Source organism: Pollachius pollachius (genome assembly GCF_949987615.1).
Source record: "Pollachius pollachius genome assembly, chromosome: 12".
NCBI classification, from domain to species: domain Eukaryota; kingdom Metazoa; phylum Chordata; class Actinopteri; order Gadiformes; family Gadidae; genus Pollachius; species Pollachius pollachius.
Window position 1 is genome coordinate 23,787,403 of NC_136945.1, and position 12,628 is coordinate 23,800,030.

General features: G+C 50.4%; 1 protein-coding gene across 6 annotated transcripts in view; it reads left to right on the forward strand.

Annotated features, from left to right (window-relative positions):
• The window catches only part of eif4g3a (eukaryotic translation initiation factor 4 gamma, 3a), a 73,087-nt gene that overhangs the window by 38,326 nt on the left and 22,133 nt on the right, over nucleotides 1–12,628 (forward strand). For all 6 annotated transcript variants that reach the window (XM_079747990.1, XM_079747992.1, XM_079747993.1 and 3 more), the window contains 8 exons: nucleotides 1–1,178; nucleotides 1,919–2,004; nucleotides 4,474–4,771; nucleotides 5,216–5,340; nucleotides 7,483–7,617; nucleotides 9,323–9,472; nucleotides 11,221–11,418; nucleotides 11,963–12,109. The exon at nucleotides 1–1,178 is cut by the window's left edge and continues 55 nt beyond it. In XM_079747990.1, coding sequence (XP_079604116.1) covers nucleotides 1–1,178; nucleotides 1,919–2,004; nucleotides 4,474–4,771; nucleotides 5,216–5,340; nucleotides 7,483–7,617; nucleotides 9,323–9,472; nucleotides 11,221–11,418; nucleotides 11,963–12,109 — 2,317 coding nt within the window. The remainder of the gene's footprint in view (nucleotides 1,179–1,918; nucleotides 2,005–4,473; nucleotides 4,772–5,215; nucleotides 5,341–7,482; nucleotides 7,618–9,322; nucleotides 9,473–11,220; nucleotides 11,419–11,962; nucleotides 12,110–12,628) is intronic.

The following is a 12,628-nucleotide window of genomic DNA, read 5'->3' on the forward strand; positions in this document are numbered from 1 at the left end:
GCAGCCCGACCCTGCGGTGAGGAGACGGGAGGCCAGCCCCCACGCCCTCCCTGCTGAGACCCCCCTGCCTCCCTCGGCGGCCCCTCCAGCAGGCCCCCTGCCCGTCGCAGCAGAAGCCAGCGCTGGGGAACGCCCCTCCACCGCGGAGCCCTCCTCCATCGTGGAGCCCTCCTCCACCGCGGAGCCCTCCTCCATCGTGGAGCCCTCCTCCACCGTGGAGCCCTTCTCCACCGTGGAGCCCTCCTCCACCGTGGAGCCCTTCTCCACCGTGGAGCCCTCCTCCACCGTGGAGCCCTCCTCCACCGTGGAGCCCTCATCGTCTCCAGCTGCACCGCCCCCCTCCGCCACCGCCACGGAGTCCACAGTCCTCCTGGCACCTCCTCAAACACAGAGCCCCAAGGAGTCCACAGTCCCCCTGGCACCTCCTCAAACACAGAGCCCCAAGGAGTCCACAGTCCTCCTGGCACCTCCTCAAACACAGAGCCCCAAGGAGTCCACAGTCCTCCTGGCACCTCCTCAAACACAGAGCCCCAAGGAGTCCACAGTCCTCCTGGCACCTCCTCAAACACAGAGCCCCAAGGAGCCCCAGGCCTTGCTTGCAGCCCCTCCTCAGTCCCCCAACACAGAGCAGCCTCTTCCAGAGCCCCCCCGCACTCTGGCCACTCCACCAGTCCAAGCTCCCGAGGCCCTCAATGGCCTTGCAGACCCCCCGGCTGAGACGCACTCCCCAGCACAAGAGCCTTCCCCCCTGGCCTCAGCTGTACTCCAGCCCCAGGCTTCGTCACTGGCCTGTAAAGAGGTTTCCCATGAGCCACTGGCCACAGAGAAGAGCCCGGTGGTGGTCACTGCTTCCCCTGGGGCCCCTGTGGCCCTTAAGACTCCTGTCGCCGTGGTTCCGGTCACCCTGTCCTGCTCCTCTGCCCCCTTGACGTCTATGCCTGCGCCCCCTCCTGGCCTGCCCCCACTGGTGCAGGCCCCGGCGGAGGCAGGGGAGCCCAGCAAGCCTGTGGACACTAAAGCTCTTCCTCTGAAAGCGGGCATGGAGTCACCAACTGGGCTGGCTGATGGCAAGGCATGCTCCCAGAAGGCATGCTCCCAGAAGGCAGGCTCCCAGAAGGCAGGCTCCCAGAAGGCAGGGGCCCACCCACAAGCACTCGCCAGGAAGAGTCCCACTACAGGTGAGCAGTGAAACTACACTTTGTGCATATATATAGATAGATAGATGGATGGATCTTGAGTTTTATTGCTTTACTCAGTGTGGGTTGAATATGAAATACGGAACACCACAGTTTTGGGAATTGAAAACAGGTTGCTTATTGCAAGTGTGTAATGTAAAGTAAGTGGAACTAAAAACAAAAAGGAATTCTGATATGAATGTTGACATTTTGTGGTTTGACATTGGTACATTTGTATTAATCGATTAAAAAAAAAAAAAACTTGCGTTATCTCGTTGTTTTGGCTCTCATTTTAACAGCCTATCTAGATATATTACTACTTTCTCCCCTCATCAATGGCAGTTTCCTCTCTATAACAACTGGTACTCATGAGGCTGGAGAGCGATTTGTCTGTCTAAACTGCAATTAAGGTACGATGGCAGTATGCATGTTCTAGAAGGGCTGTTTTACAAAGCTTCTTTCGTGGAAAACCGTTCTCTCCTATTTATTAAAGCCATACGGACGAGCCAGCTGTGCAGGCCAGGTCACATGGAAAACATTACATTTTGCCCCATGTGATCATCACAGTTTTGTGCTTAGATCTTCTCTGCTTGAGTCTGTGTGTGTCCAAAGTAACGTCGATGACATTGACTTTAATGTAGTCAACTCCATGTTTTAACCACATTTGCTATTGTTTCCGCCATTGCAAATTTAAATGCAAATGAGTAAACGTGTGTGTGTGTGCGTGTGTGTGTGTGTTGCAGTCGGCCAGACTTCTTCTGCCATACCAAAGAGCTGGAGGAAACCAAACGAGGTCTCTGCCGGAGAGGCCCCCCAGAAGGAGAGCAAGGTGAGGAGGCCGCCCCGCCATGTCACGGTGGGTCCGTACTCACTGCAGGTCAAATAACCTCATGGCCAGGTTAGACACCCAGAACTACTGCCTGAGCTCCAGTGTAGAGCCAGTTAGACACATGTTAGACACCCAGAACTACTGCCTGAGCTCCAGTGTGTGGAGCCAGTTAGACACATGTTAGACACCCAGAACTACTGCCTGAGCTCCAGTGTAGAGCCAGTTAGACACATGTTAGACACCCAGAACTACTGCCTGAGCTCCAGTGTAGAGCCAGTTAGACACATGTTAGACACCCAGAACTACTGCCTGAGCTCCAGTGTAGAGCCAGTTAGACACATGTTAGACACCCAGAACTACTGCCTGAGCTCCAGTGTAGAGCCAGTTAGACACATGTTAGACACCCAGAACTACTGCCTGAGCTCCAGTGTAGAGCCAGTTAGACACATGTTAGACACCCAGAACTACTGCCTGAGCTCCAGTGTAGAGCCAGTTAGACACATGTTAGACACCCAGAACTACTGCCTGAGCTCCAGTGTAGAGCCAGTTAGACACATGTTAGACACCCAGAACTACTGCCTGAGCTCCAGTGTAGAGCCAGTTAGACACATGTTAGACACCCAGAACTACTGCCTGAGCTCCAGTGTAGAGCCAGTTAGACACATGTTAGACACCCAGAACTACTGCCTGAGCTCCAGTGTGTGGAGCCAGTTAGACACATGTTAGACACCCAGAACTACTGCCTGAGCTCCAGTGTAGAGCCAGTTAGACACATGTTAGACACCCAGAACTACTGCCTGAGCTCCAGTGTAGAGCCAGTTAGACACATGTTAGACACCCAGAACTACTGCCTGAGCTCCAGTGTAGAGCCAGTTAGACACATGTTAGACACCCAGAACTACTGCCTGAGCTCCAGTGTAGAGCCAGTTAGACACATGTTAGACACCCAGAACTACTGCCTGAGCTCCAGTGTAGAGCCAGTTAGACACATGTTAGACACCCAGAACTACTGCCTGAGCTCCAGTGTAGAGCCAGTTAGACACATGTTAGACACCCAGAACTACTGCCTGAGCTCCAGTGTAGAGCCAGTTAGACACATGTTAGACACCCAGAACTACTGCCTGAGCTCCAGTGTAGAGCCAGTTAGACACATGTTAGACACCCAGAACTACTGCCTGAGCTCCAGTGTAGAGCCAGTTAGACACATGTTAGACACCCAGAACTACTGCCTGAGCTCCAGTGTAGAGCCAGTTAGACACATGTTAGACACCCAGAACTACTGCCTGAGCTCCAGTGTAGAGCCAGTTAGACACATGTTAGACACCCAGAACTACTGCCTGAGCTCCAGTGTAGAGCCAGTTAGACACATGTTAGACACCCAGAACTACTGCCTGAGCTCCAGTGTGTGGAGCCAGTTAGACACATGTTAGACACCCAGAACTACTGCCTGAGCTCCAGTGTAGAGCCAGTTAGACACATGTTAGACACCCAGAACTACTGCCTGAGCTCCAGTGTGTGGAGCCAGTTAGACACATGTTAGACACCCAGAACTACTGCCTGAGCTCCAGTGTGTGGAGCCAGTTAGACACATGTTAGACACCCAGAACTACTGCCTGAGCTCCAGTGTGTGGAGCCAGTTAGACACATGTTAGACACCCAGAACTACTGCCTGAGCTCCAGTGTAGAGCCAGTTAGACACATGTTAGACACCCAGAACTACTGCCTGAGCTCCAGTGTAGAGCCAGTTAGACACATGTTAGACACCCAGAACTACTGCCTGAGCTCCAGTGTAGAGCCAGTTAGACACATGTTAGACACCCAGAAATACTGCCTGAGCTCCAGTGTAGAGCCAGTTAGACACATGTTAGACACCCAGAACTACTGCCTGAGCTCCAGTGTAGAGCCAGTTAGACACATGTTAGACACCCAGAACTACTGCCTGAGCTCCAGTGTAGAGCCAGTTAGACACATGTTAGACACCCAGAACTACTGCCTGAGCTCCAGTGTAGAGCCAGTTAGACACATGTTAGACACCCAGAACTACTGCCTGAGCTCCAGTGTAGAGCCAGTTAGACACATGTTAGACACCCAGAACTACTGCCTGAGCTCCAGTGTAGAGCCAGTTAGACACATGTTAGACACCCAGAACTACTGCCTGAGCTCCAGTGTAGAGCCAGTTAGACACATGTTAGACACCCAGAACTACTGCCTGAGCTCCAGTGTAGAGCCAGTTAGACACATGTTAGACACCCAGAACTACTGCCTGAGCTCCAGTGTAGAGCCAGTTAGACACATGTTAGACACCCAGAACTACTGCCTGAGCTCCAGTGTAGAGCCAGTTAGACACGAGGGGCTTCTAGGCTGATCCTCTGATAACATTCTGCCGTACGTCCACATGGTAGAAAGTGTCTCAAGGCGCCAGTGAGCGTCAGAGGCTCTCATGCTGCCCCACCGTGTGTCCTCCCCCAGGAGGAGCAGAGCCCCCTGCGGTGCTGCCCCCAGAACCACCCGCGCCCAGCGGCCCTGCTGCCCACGCCCAACATCCCCCCCACCATCCCGGCCCGGTTCCTGGTCAGGGGGGCCCCCGCCCAGCCTGCCGCCCCGGAGGAGAACGGAGAGGCGGAGCCCATGAGGAACGGGGCGGGGCCTATGAGGAACGGGGCGGAGCCCATGAGGAACGGGGCGGGGCACGCCTCAGAGACGGAGAGCAGCGACAGCGGCGGTGGCCCGGGGGACAAGGAGAGCTCCGGAGCGCCGGACACGGAAGGTGAGGTGGGGGCGCTTCAGGTGGTGTCGTCCATTGTACCCTGACTTAAAGAGGAGTGGAGCGACTCCACAGGAACAACACGTCTTCTAATGGAACGAGTCAGAGTTCAAGCGAGGACACTTGTTGTCCTCGCTTGATCGTTAGGGATGTGTTTTAAATTGTGTAGTTATAGTGAAAGGCAGTAATGTCTGAAATGCTGCTGTTCTGAAATGGATCTCTGGGATGATCAAGCACCTATGGATCAATGACCAGGAGCACTAGCAAACGTTTTCCAGACGATGGCGGCCACCAGAGCCAATGGTTTGGCTCTGGTTTAAGGAGAAGCATTAGTACTAAAGTGTTTTACTGTGATGCTGTCACTGCTTGTGTGGGTCAATACTAATCACTAAACTGTACATGTTCCCCCTCATTCCTTCCCACTCCTGGTCTCTGTCGTCCCCCCAGACCTGGCAGAGACCACCGGGAAGCGGCAGTACAACAGGGACTACCTGCTCCGCTTCCAGTTTATGCCGGCCTGTGTTCAGAAGCCCGAGGGGCTCCCACCAATCAGTGACGTGGTGCTGGACAAGGTGAGCTAGCCCCTCCCCCTATCCCACCAATCAGTGACAAGGTGCTGGACAAGGTGAGCTAGCCCCTCCCCCTAACCCTAACGGGTATATATTAGGGTTAGGGTTAACCCTATCCCCAACGGGTATATATTAATATATAAATGAGATACTTTAGTTTTATACTCAAGAGCTAAATGCTCTAGTCAAACACACAACAAAGTGATATATTCAAACAAATCCAGATATTGAAGTGGTAAGGGAGTGGGTGCTATGGATGCAGGAAGGTTCACAGAGATTTTTCTATGCATGCTTCTCTTCTGGGAGAGTATCTACGCATGTGTCTATTGGCAGGCTCTAGTGGGCTCTGTCCAGAGGCAAGCCTCTCTAAGAGGAACCACACACCTCTCTGAGAGGAACCACACACCTCTCTGAGAGGAACCACACACCTCTCTGAGAGGAACCACACACCTCTCTGAGAGGAACCACACACCTCTCTGAGAGGAACCACACACTTCTCTGAGAGGAACCACACACCTCTCTGAGAGGAACCACACACCTCTCTGAGAGGAACCATGTTTCCTTTAGTTTCACTTTTGAAGAAAGTCTGGAAGAAGACTGAAGTAGTGAGGGGGAATGTCTCCTGACCGTCTGGATCTTACAGTCAATATCTGACCCCCTTTTGGACATGAATATGTGAAATGAGTTTGTTTTTTAAGAATAAATACACATGGGGCTGGTGTATTTACCTACAGCCAATACTGTCTGGATTGATGGGTTTTCGCCTCCCACCTTGTCGTTGTGTTTGTGTGTATATGCTATTCCCCGGTAGGTCTGGGGAGACTTCTGTACATACGGGCGCAGCATCTATTGCCCTGGAAACACTGTTTTGATTAAAATAGCGTTGATGCTATATCATGTTTGGCAGGGTTGTTGGTGTACACAGCACGCCCCCTCCCCCAAACAAACCGAGAGAGAGGGGGAGGGGGCTGGGAACGAATGTAGAAAGAGTCAAGGGCTGCTCCAAGACAAAAGAGCTGGAGTTATCTGTCTGTTTCTCTACCTTCTCTGTCTCTTTCTCTCTCTCTCTCGCTCTCTCTCTGTCTCTCTATGTGTGCGTGTGTGTGTTTATGTCCCTCTGTGTCTACCCCCCCCCCCACACATCTGGTTCTGACTTGGCGTTCCCAGGCCACTCGTTGTATAAGAACAGCAGTGTTTGAATCCGTAAAGGCTACGAATACGGAATCAGAAATCATCAGGCGGTGGGAGACGGGATTTACAGCCGCTGGCCATTAACACAAAGGGCCCTTAACACAAAGGGCCTTATTGTAACAGGACCACTGCTTTAACACAAAGGGCCTTAGTGTAACACAAAGTGCGTTAGTGTAACAGGACCACTAACACAAAGGGCCTTAGTGTAACACAAAGGGCCTTAGTGTAGCACAAAGTGCCTTAGTGTAACAGGACCACTAACACAAAGGGCCTTATTGTAACAGGACCACTGCTTTAACACAAAGGGCCTTAGTGTAGGACCACTGTAACACAAAGGGCCTTAGTGTAACACAAAGGACCTTAGTGTAACAGGACCACTGCTGTAACACAAAGGGCCTTATTGTAACAGGACCACTGCTGTAACACAAAGGGCCTTAGTGTAACACAAAGGGCCTTAGTGTAACACAAAGGGCCTTAGTGTAACAGGACCACTGCTGTAACACAAAGGACCTTAGTGTAACACAAAGGGCCTTAGTGTAACAGGACCACTGTAACACAAAGGGCCTTAGTGTAACAGGACCACTGCTGTAACACAAAGGGCCTTAGTGTAACACAAAGGGCCTTAGTGTAACAGGACCACTGTAACACAAAGGGCCTTAGTGTAACAGGACCACTGCTGTAACACAAAGGGCCTTAGTGTAACACAAAGGGCCTTAGTGTAACAGGACCACTGTAACACAAAGGGCCTTAGTGTAACACAAAGGGCCTTAGTGTAACAGGACCACTGTAACACAAAGGGCCTTAGTGTAACAGGACCACTGTAACACAAAGGGCCTTAGTGTAACAGGACCACTGTAACACAAAGGGCTTAGTGTAGGATTAGTGTGTGGCCCTGTGTTGTGTGTCTCCTGTGTCAGACCTTGTGTTATGGACCCTGTGTTGTCTGTCCTTCAGATCAACCAGACCAAGCTGCCATCCCAGCAGCAGCAGCAGCGCGTGTCGGAGCCCCGGGTCGTCTCCAGGGGACCCGACTTCACGCCTGCGTTCGCTGACTTTGGCAGACAGATGACCGGGGGTCGCGGCCCCCCTGTGAGTTACACGCACGCACGCACGCACGCACGCACGCACGCACGCACGCACGCACGCACGCACGCACGCACGCACGCACGCACGCACGCACGCACGCACGCACGCACGCACGCACGCACGCACGCACACACAGGCACGCACGCACGCACGCACGCACGCACGCACACACACAGGCACACACGTGCATCAAGCAATCACACACATACATCTGTATTGAAGCACACATGTGTGTATGTGTTTTTTTAATGAACACATTCATTCACGTGCATTAAAAAAGACACATGCATCAATCACAGGACAAACATACATGTTTATTAAAACACACGTGCATTTAAATACTCACTCACCAGCACTAAACACGTATAAACACATCATACATACATGCAGATGCAAAAATCAACAAATATGGACCAGGTTTTAACACAACAGCCTCATCTCCATGCTGACACAGAGACACACAAATGTACAAAGCCCCCTTATGACTGCGAACGGTGAATCCCTTCTCTCCATCACGTACCATTGATCAATGGAATCCTTCAGAACAACTGACGGTGCAACGCCTTGACCAACCTTTCCCCCAGAGGGGGGAAAATAGTTTTACTGGTGAATGACCCCAGTTTGTTGGCCTGGCAGATGCTTCTAACCAATTGTGGGTGTGTTTGTGTGTCAGCTGGCTCTATCTGTGGCAATGAGCTGTGGTTCTAGACCAGCATGCCTTAAGAATACAGCAGTATTGACCTGTTTCTCAACTTTGCTAGGCCTTTTTTCATGCATTTTGTTTTCCTAGTCAGATTTTGCAGCTCAGTTCAAGGTGACCTTATAACTTGATGCATTTTAAAGTGTTGTACATTTCGATGGTACCAGCTTACAGAGTAGGGCTGAATGGATAGGTTAACCACGTCCCCAAGCAAGAGCAAATGTAGTTGGGTCACGATGCCACAATGATAAAACTCTTCGCAAGATAATATACGTGTTATGAGTAGGAGGGTGGGTTGGGAGAACATTTACATTTTGTGAGTCATAGGGCGGATAGTTGAGTACGAATGGTGGGAAAACTACTGCAGCAGTCCCACAGATCCTACTGAGTTCAGCCTCTTTCTAAATGAAGGAGCTGAAGATGGCTCCTTACCCAATTTCCGTTTATTATTTGTGCTGGTTAGTTGTGTGAAACACTTGCCTGTATCAATACATTTGCAGGCCAAATAATAGATTGCTTATTTTAAGTAATAGAAAATGTAACTTCCTTGATTTATGACATCTACTTTCAATGGTTTAACTATAAGTATAGTTGTTGACATCTTGCAGTTAATATTACCAATACAATTACTTTAATAAAAATCGTATTAGGAAAACATAATTTTTCTGGTCATTTATGTTTTAGACAAATTACCTCATTGACTTGAATACCACGTTTAAAAACCAAAAGGTTTTGGTAAAACAGAAGAAAAGGTTTACTTTTGTCCTCATGCTTCAGTCATTTGTTTCAGTAGGATCTTCCATTCAAAGCGCAAGAGGTTAATCATTTGATTTAACTTTCTTTAGATTAAGTAAAATTCAATTAAGCCCTTTATCAAATGCTACAAAGTTATTTAGCCTTTAAGAAGGCAATGCTTGTCACAATTGCTCTGCTCAAAATGCAAAAATTGAATAATAAAATCGTAATAAAATATGAGTGAAAATATAACATATCCCCCCCACCCACTAGATGGTCAACATGGGAGCCCGCCGCCCCCCTCCCAGAAAGATCATCATGAACGTGTCGGACGACGTCCAGCTGAAGAAGTCTGAGAACGCCTGGAAGCCTGGCCTCAAGAGAGAGGCTGTGGGAGAAGAGACTGAGGTGAACCAGACGCAGGTGGGCGCACACTGCACTGCACACTACACACTGCACTACACACTGCACACTACACTGCACTACACACTACACTACACTACACACAACGCCTGGCCTCAAGAGAGAGGCTGTAGGAGAAGAGACTGAGGTGAATCAGACACAGGTGGGCGCACACTACACACTACACTACACACTGTACTACACACTGCACTACACTACACACTGCACACTACACTACACACTGCACACTACACACTGCACTACACTACACACTACGCCTGGCCTCAAGAGAGAGGCTGTGGGAGAAGAGACTGAGGTGAACCAGACACAGGTGGGCGCACACTGCACTACACACTACACACTGCACTACACTACACACTACGCCTGGCCTCAAGAGAGAGGCTGTGGGAGAAGAGACTGAGGTGAACCAGATACAGGTGGGCGCACACTGCACTGCACATTACACTACACTACACACTGCACACTACACACTGAACACTGCACTACACATTACACACTGCACACTACAATACACACTACACACTGCACTACACACTGAACACTGCACACTACACACTGCACTACACACTAAACACTACACAATACACACTGCACACTACACTACACACTGCACTACACACTACACACTACACACTACACACTGTACTACACACTACACTACACACTGCACTACACACTGCACTGCACTACACACTGCACTACACACTACACTGCACTACACACTATACTGCACTACACACTACACACTGCACACTGCACTACACACTGCACTACACACTGCACTGCACTACACACTGCACTGCACACTGCACTACACACTACACACTGCACTACACACTGCACTGCACACTACACACTGCACTGCACTACACACTACACTACACACTGCACAACACAGACCGGCTCGGACCAGACCGCAAGAGATAGCGGGGCCAATAAAAAGCTAAAAACATGTTATTCTCCTGAAGAATGGGAAACAATGAGGTTTGTGTCTGATTTGCGGTACGAGCCGTCAGTGGGTAAACGATGTCACTCCGAGCGCCGCTTCACCAGAGTGAACAAAGAGGCTAACCCATTCCCCGTGTAAAGCAGCGATAGCAGCTACTGTAGGTGCTACACAATTAAGTACCTTGAATAAGTACAATGTACAAGTGCCAGGACGTACAACATTCAATGGTGGCTGTGCATTGGTTTCTATGCAGAGTCGAGATGAACTCTGAACAGGTGAGTTTTGAGTCTTTTGCGGAAGCTGGTGAGCGACTCTGCAGTCCTGACTTCGGTAGGGAGCTTGTTCCACCACTGAGGTCCCAAAACAGAGAAAAGTTGTGACTTCGCTGATCGACCTTTGCTTGCTCGAGAGCAAGCAAAGGTCGCTCTACCTCTATGTATTCTATTGTATAGGTACCTATACAATAGAATACATACCATGCATACCCTCAGTGTTTTCATCACACAAAACCATACCAGTACTCAAGTATTAAAGTATCATAGCAAGATGATAACGCAACCAAGTGCATACACCTTCAGTAACTACATTTAGACAAGTGAAGTGAATAGTGTCTCAGCTACAGCTCCTTGAGGAACAGGTAGAATGAGCATTGCAGCTCCAACCCAAAACCTTTGGGTTGGATCGAACACCGGCACGTTTCACAAGCCAATCGGAAGCTTGTTCAACGCGGCTAACAAGCTCACCTCCCGAAACGGACCTTGACCCGGTCTCATTGTCTCTCCCCCCCCCCCCCCCCCAGGAGCTGTTCCGGAAGGTGCGCAGCATCCTGAACAAGCTGACCCCCCAGATGTTCAACCAGCTGATGAAGCAGGTGACGGACCTGACCATCGACACCGAGGAGCGTCTGAAGGGCGTCATCGACCTGGTGTTCGAGAAGGCCATCGACGAGCCCAGCTTCTCCGTCGCCTACGGCAACATGTGCCGCTGCCTGGCAACGGTGCGGCGCTCTGATGTCCCCCTGCTGGGTCTCTGTGGGACTGACAGAGGGACTGGTCACTGGTTAGACGGCTGTGGAACTGACAGAGGGACTGGTCACTGGTTAGACGGCTGTGGGACTGACAGAGGGACTGGTCACTGGTTAGACGGCTGTGGGACTGACAGAGGGACTGGTCACTGGTTAGACGGCTGTGGGACTGGTCACTGGTTAGACGGCTGTGGGACTGGTCACTGGTTAGACGGCTGTGGGACTGGTGACTGGTTAGACGGCTGTGGGACTGGTCACTGGTTAGACGGCTGTGGGACTGACAGAGGGACTGGTCACTGGTCAGACGGCTGTGGGACTGACAGAGGGACTGGTCACTGGTCAGACGGCTGTGGGACGGAGTCATGGGGGGGGGGGGTAGAAGGTAATTTGACCTTTTCCACGGTAGGGTCTAAATGTCTTTACGCTGGTTGTTTTCTTCCCCATAAATTTCTGTATCATTTAATCTTTTTACGTTTTAAATGCTAAACACTGTGTGTGTGTGTGTGTGTGCGTGCAGCTCAAGGTGCAGATGACAGACAAGCCCAACACCACGGTGAACTTCCGCAAGCTGCTGCTGAACCGCTGCCAGAAGGAGTTTGAGAAGGACCAGGTGGACGACGTGGTGTTTGAGAGGAAGCAGAGAGAGCTGGAGTCTGCTGCATCGGTACGCATCAAACACGCAGCGCTCTGGTGGATTTAGCAACCTGTAATAATGCATCGGCATGAAGCTCATTCTTACCCTACATTCACCTTGAGCTTTATCAAGGTTCTAATTTATTAGGAGCCTTTTGGGGACGGGGTAGTCTAGGGGTGGGGTGTTTGAACCTCAATGTCCCCCATCAGGGGCCTGTCCCCGCCCTGCGTCTCAAAGATTCACTGGGAAGAGTCTGATGGGAATGAAGAGTCAAGGAGGGATTTGCACGCTATTTCACAAACGATTATACTTCTCACGCTTCAACATTCAAATGAATGCAAAACGATTTGGCAGGCTGACCTTAGCCACCTCAGTATCAACCCACGCGCTTAGTGATGGGAGCAGAACTATACCTTTAGTAATTCAGAAACACTAAACGCACAACATTATACTCTTTATAGTAATGGATTCTCAATTCAGTTCTACCTGTTTCTGAGTGTTTGGTGAAGTACTTTGATTATTTACAAAAACAGTAAGTTGATGTATTTT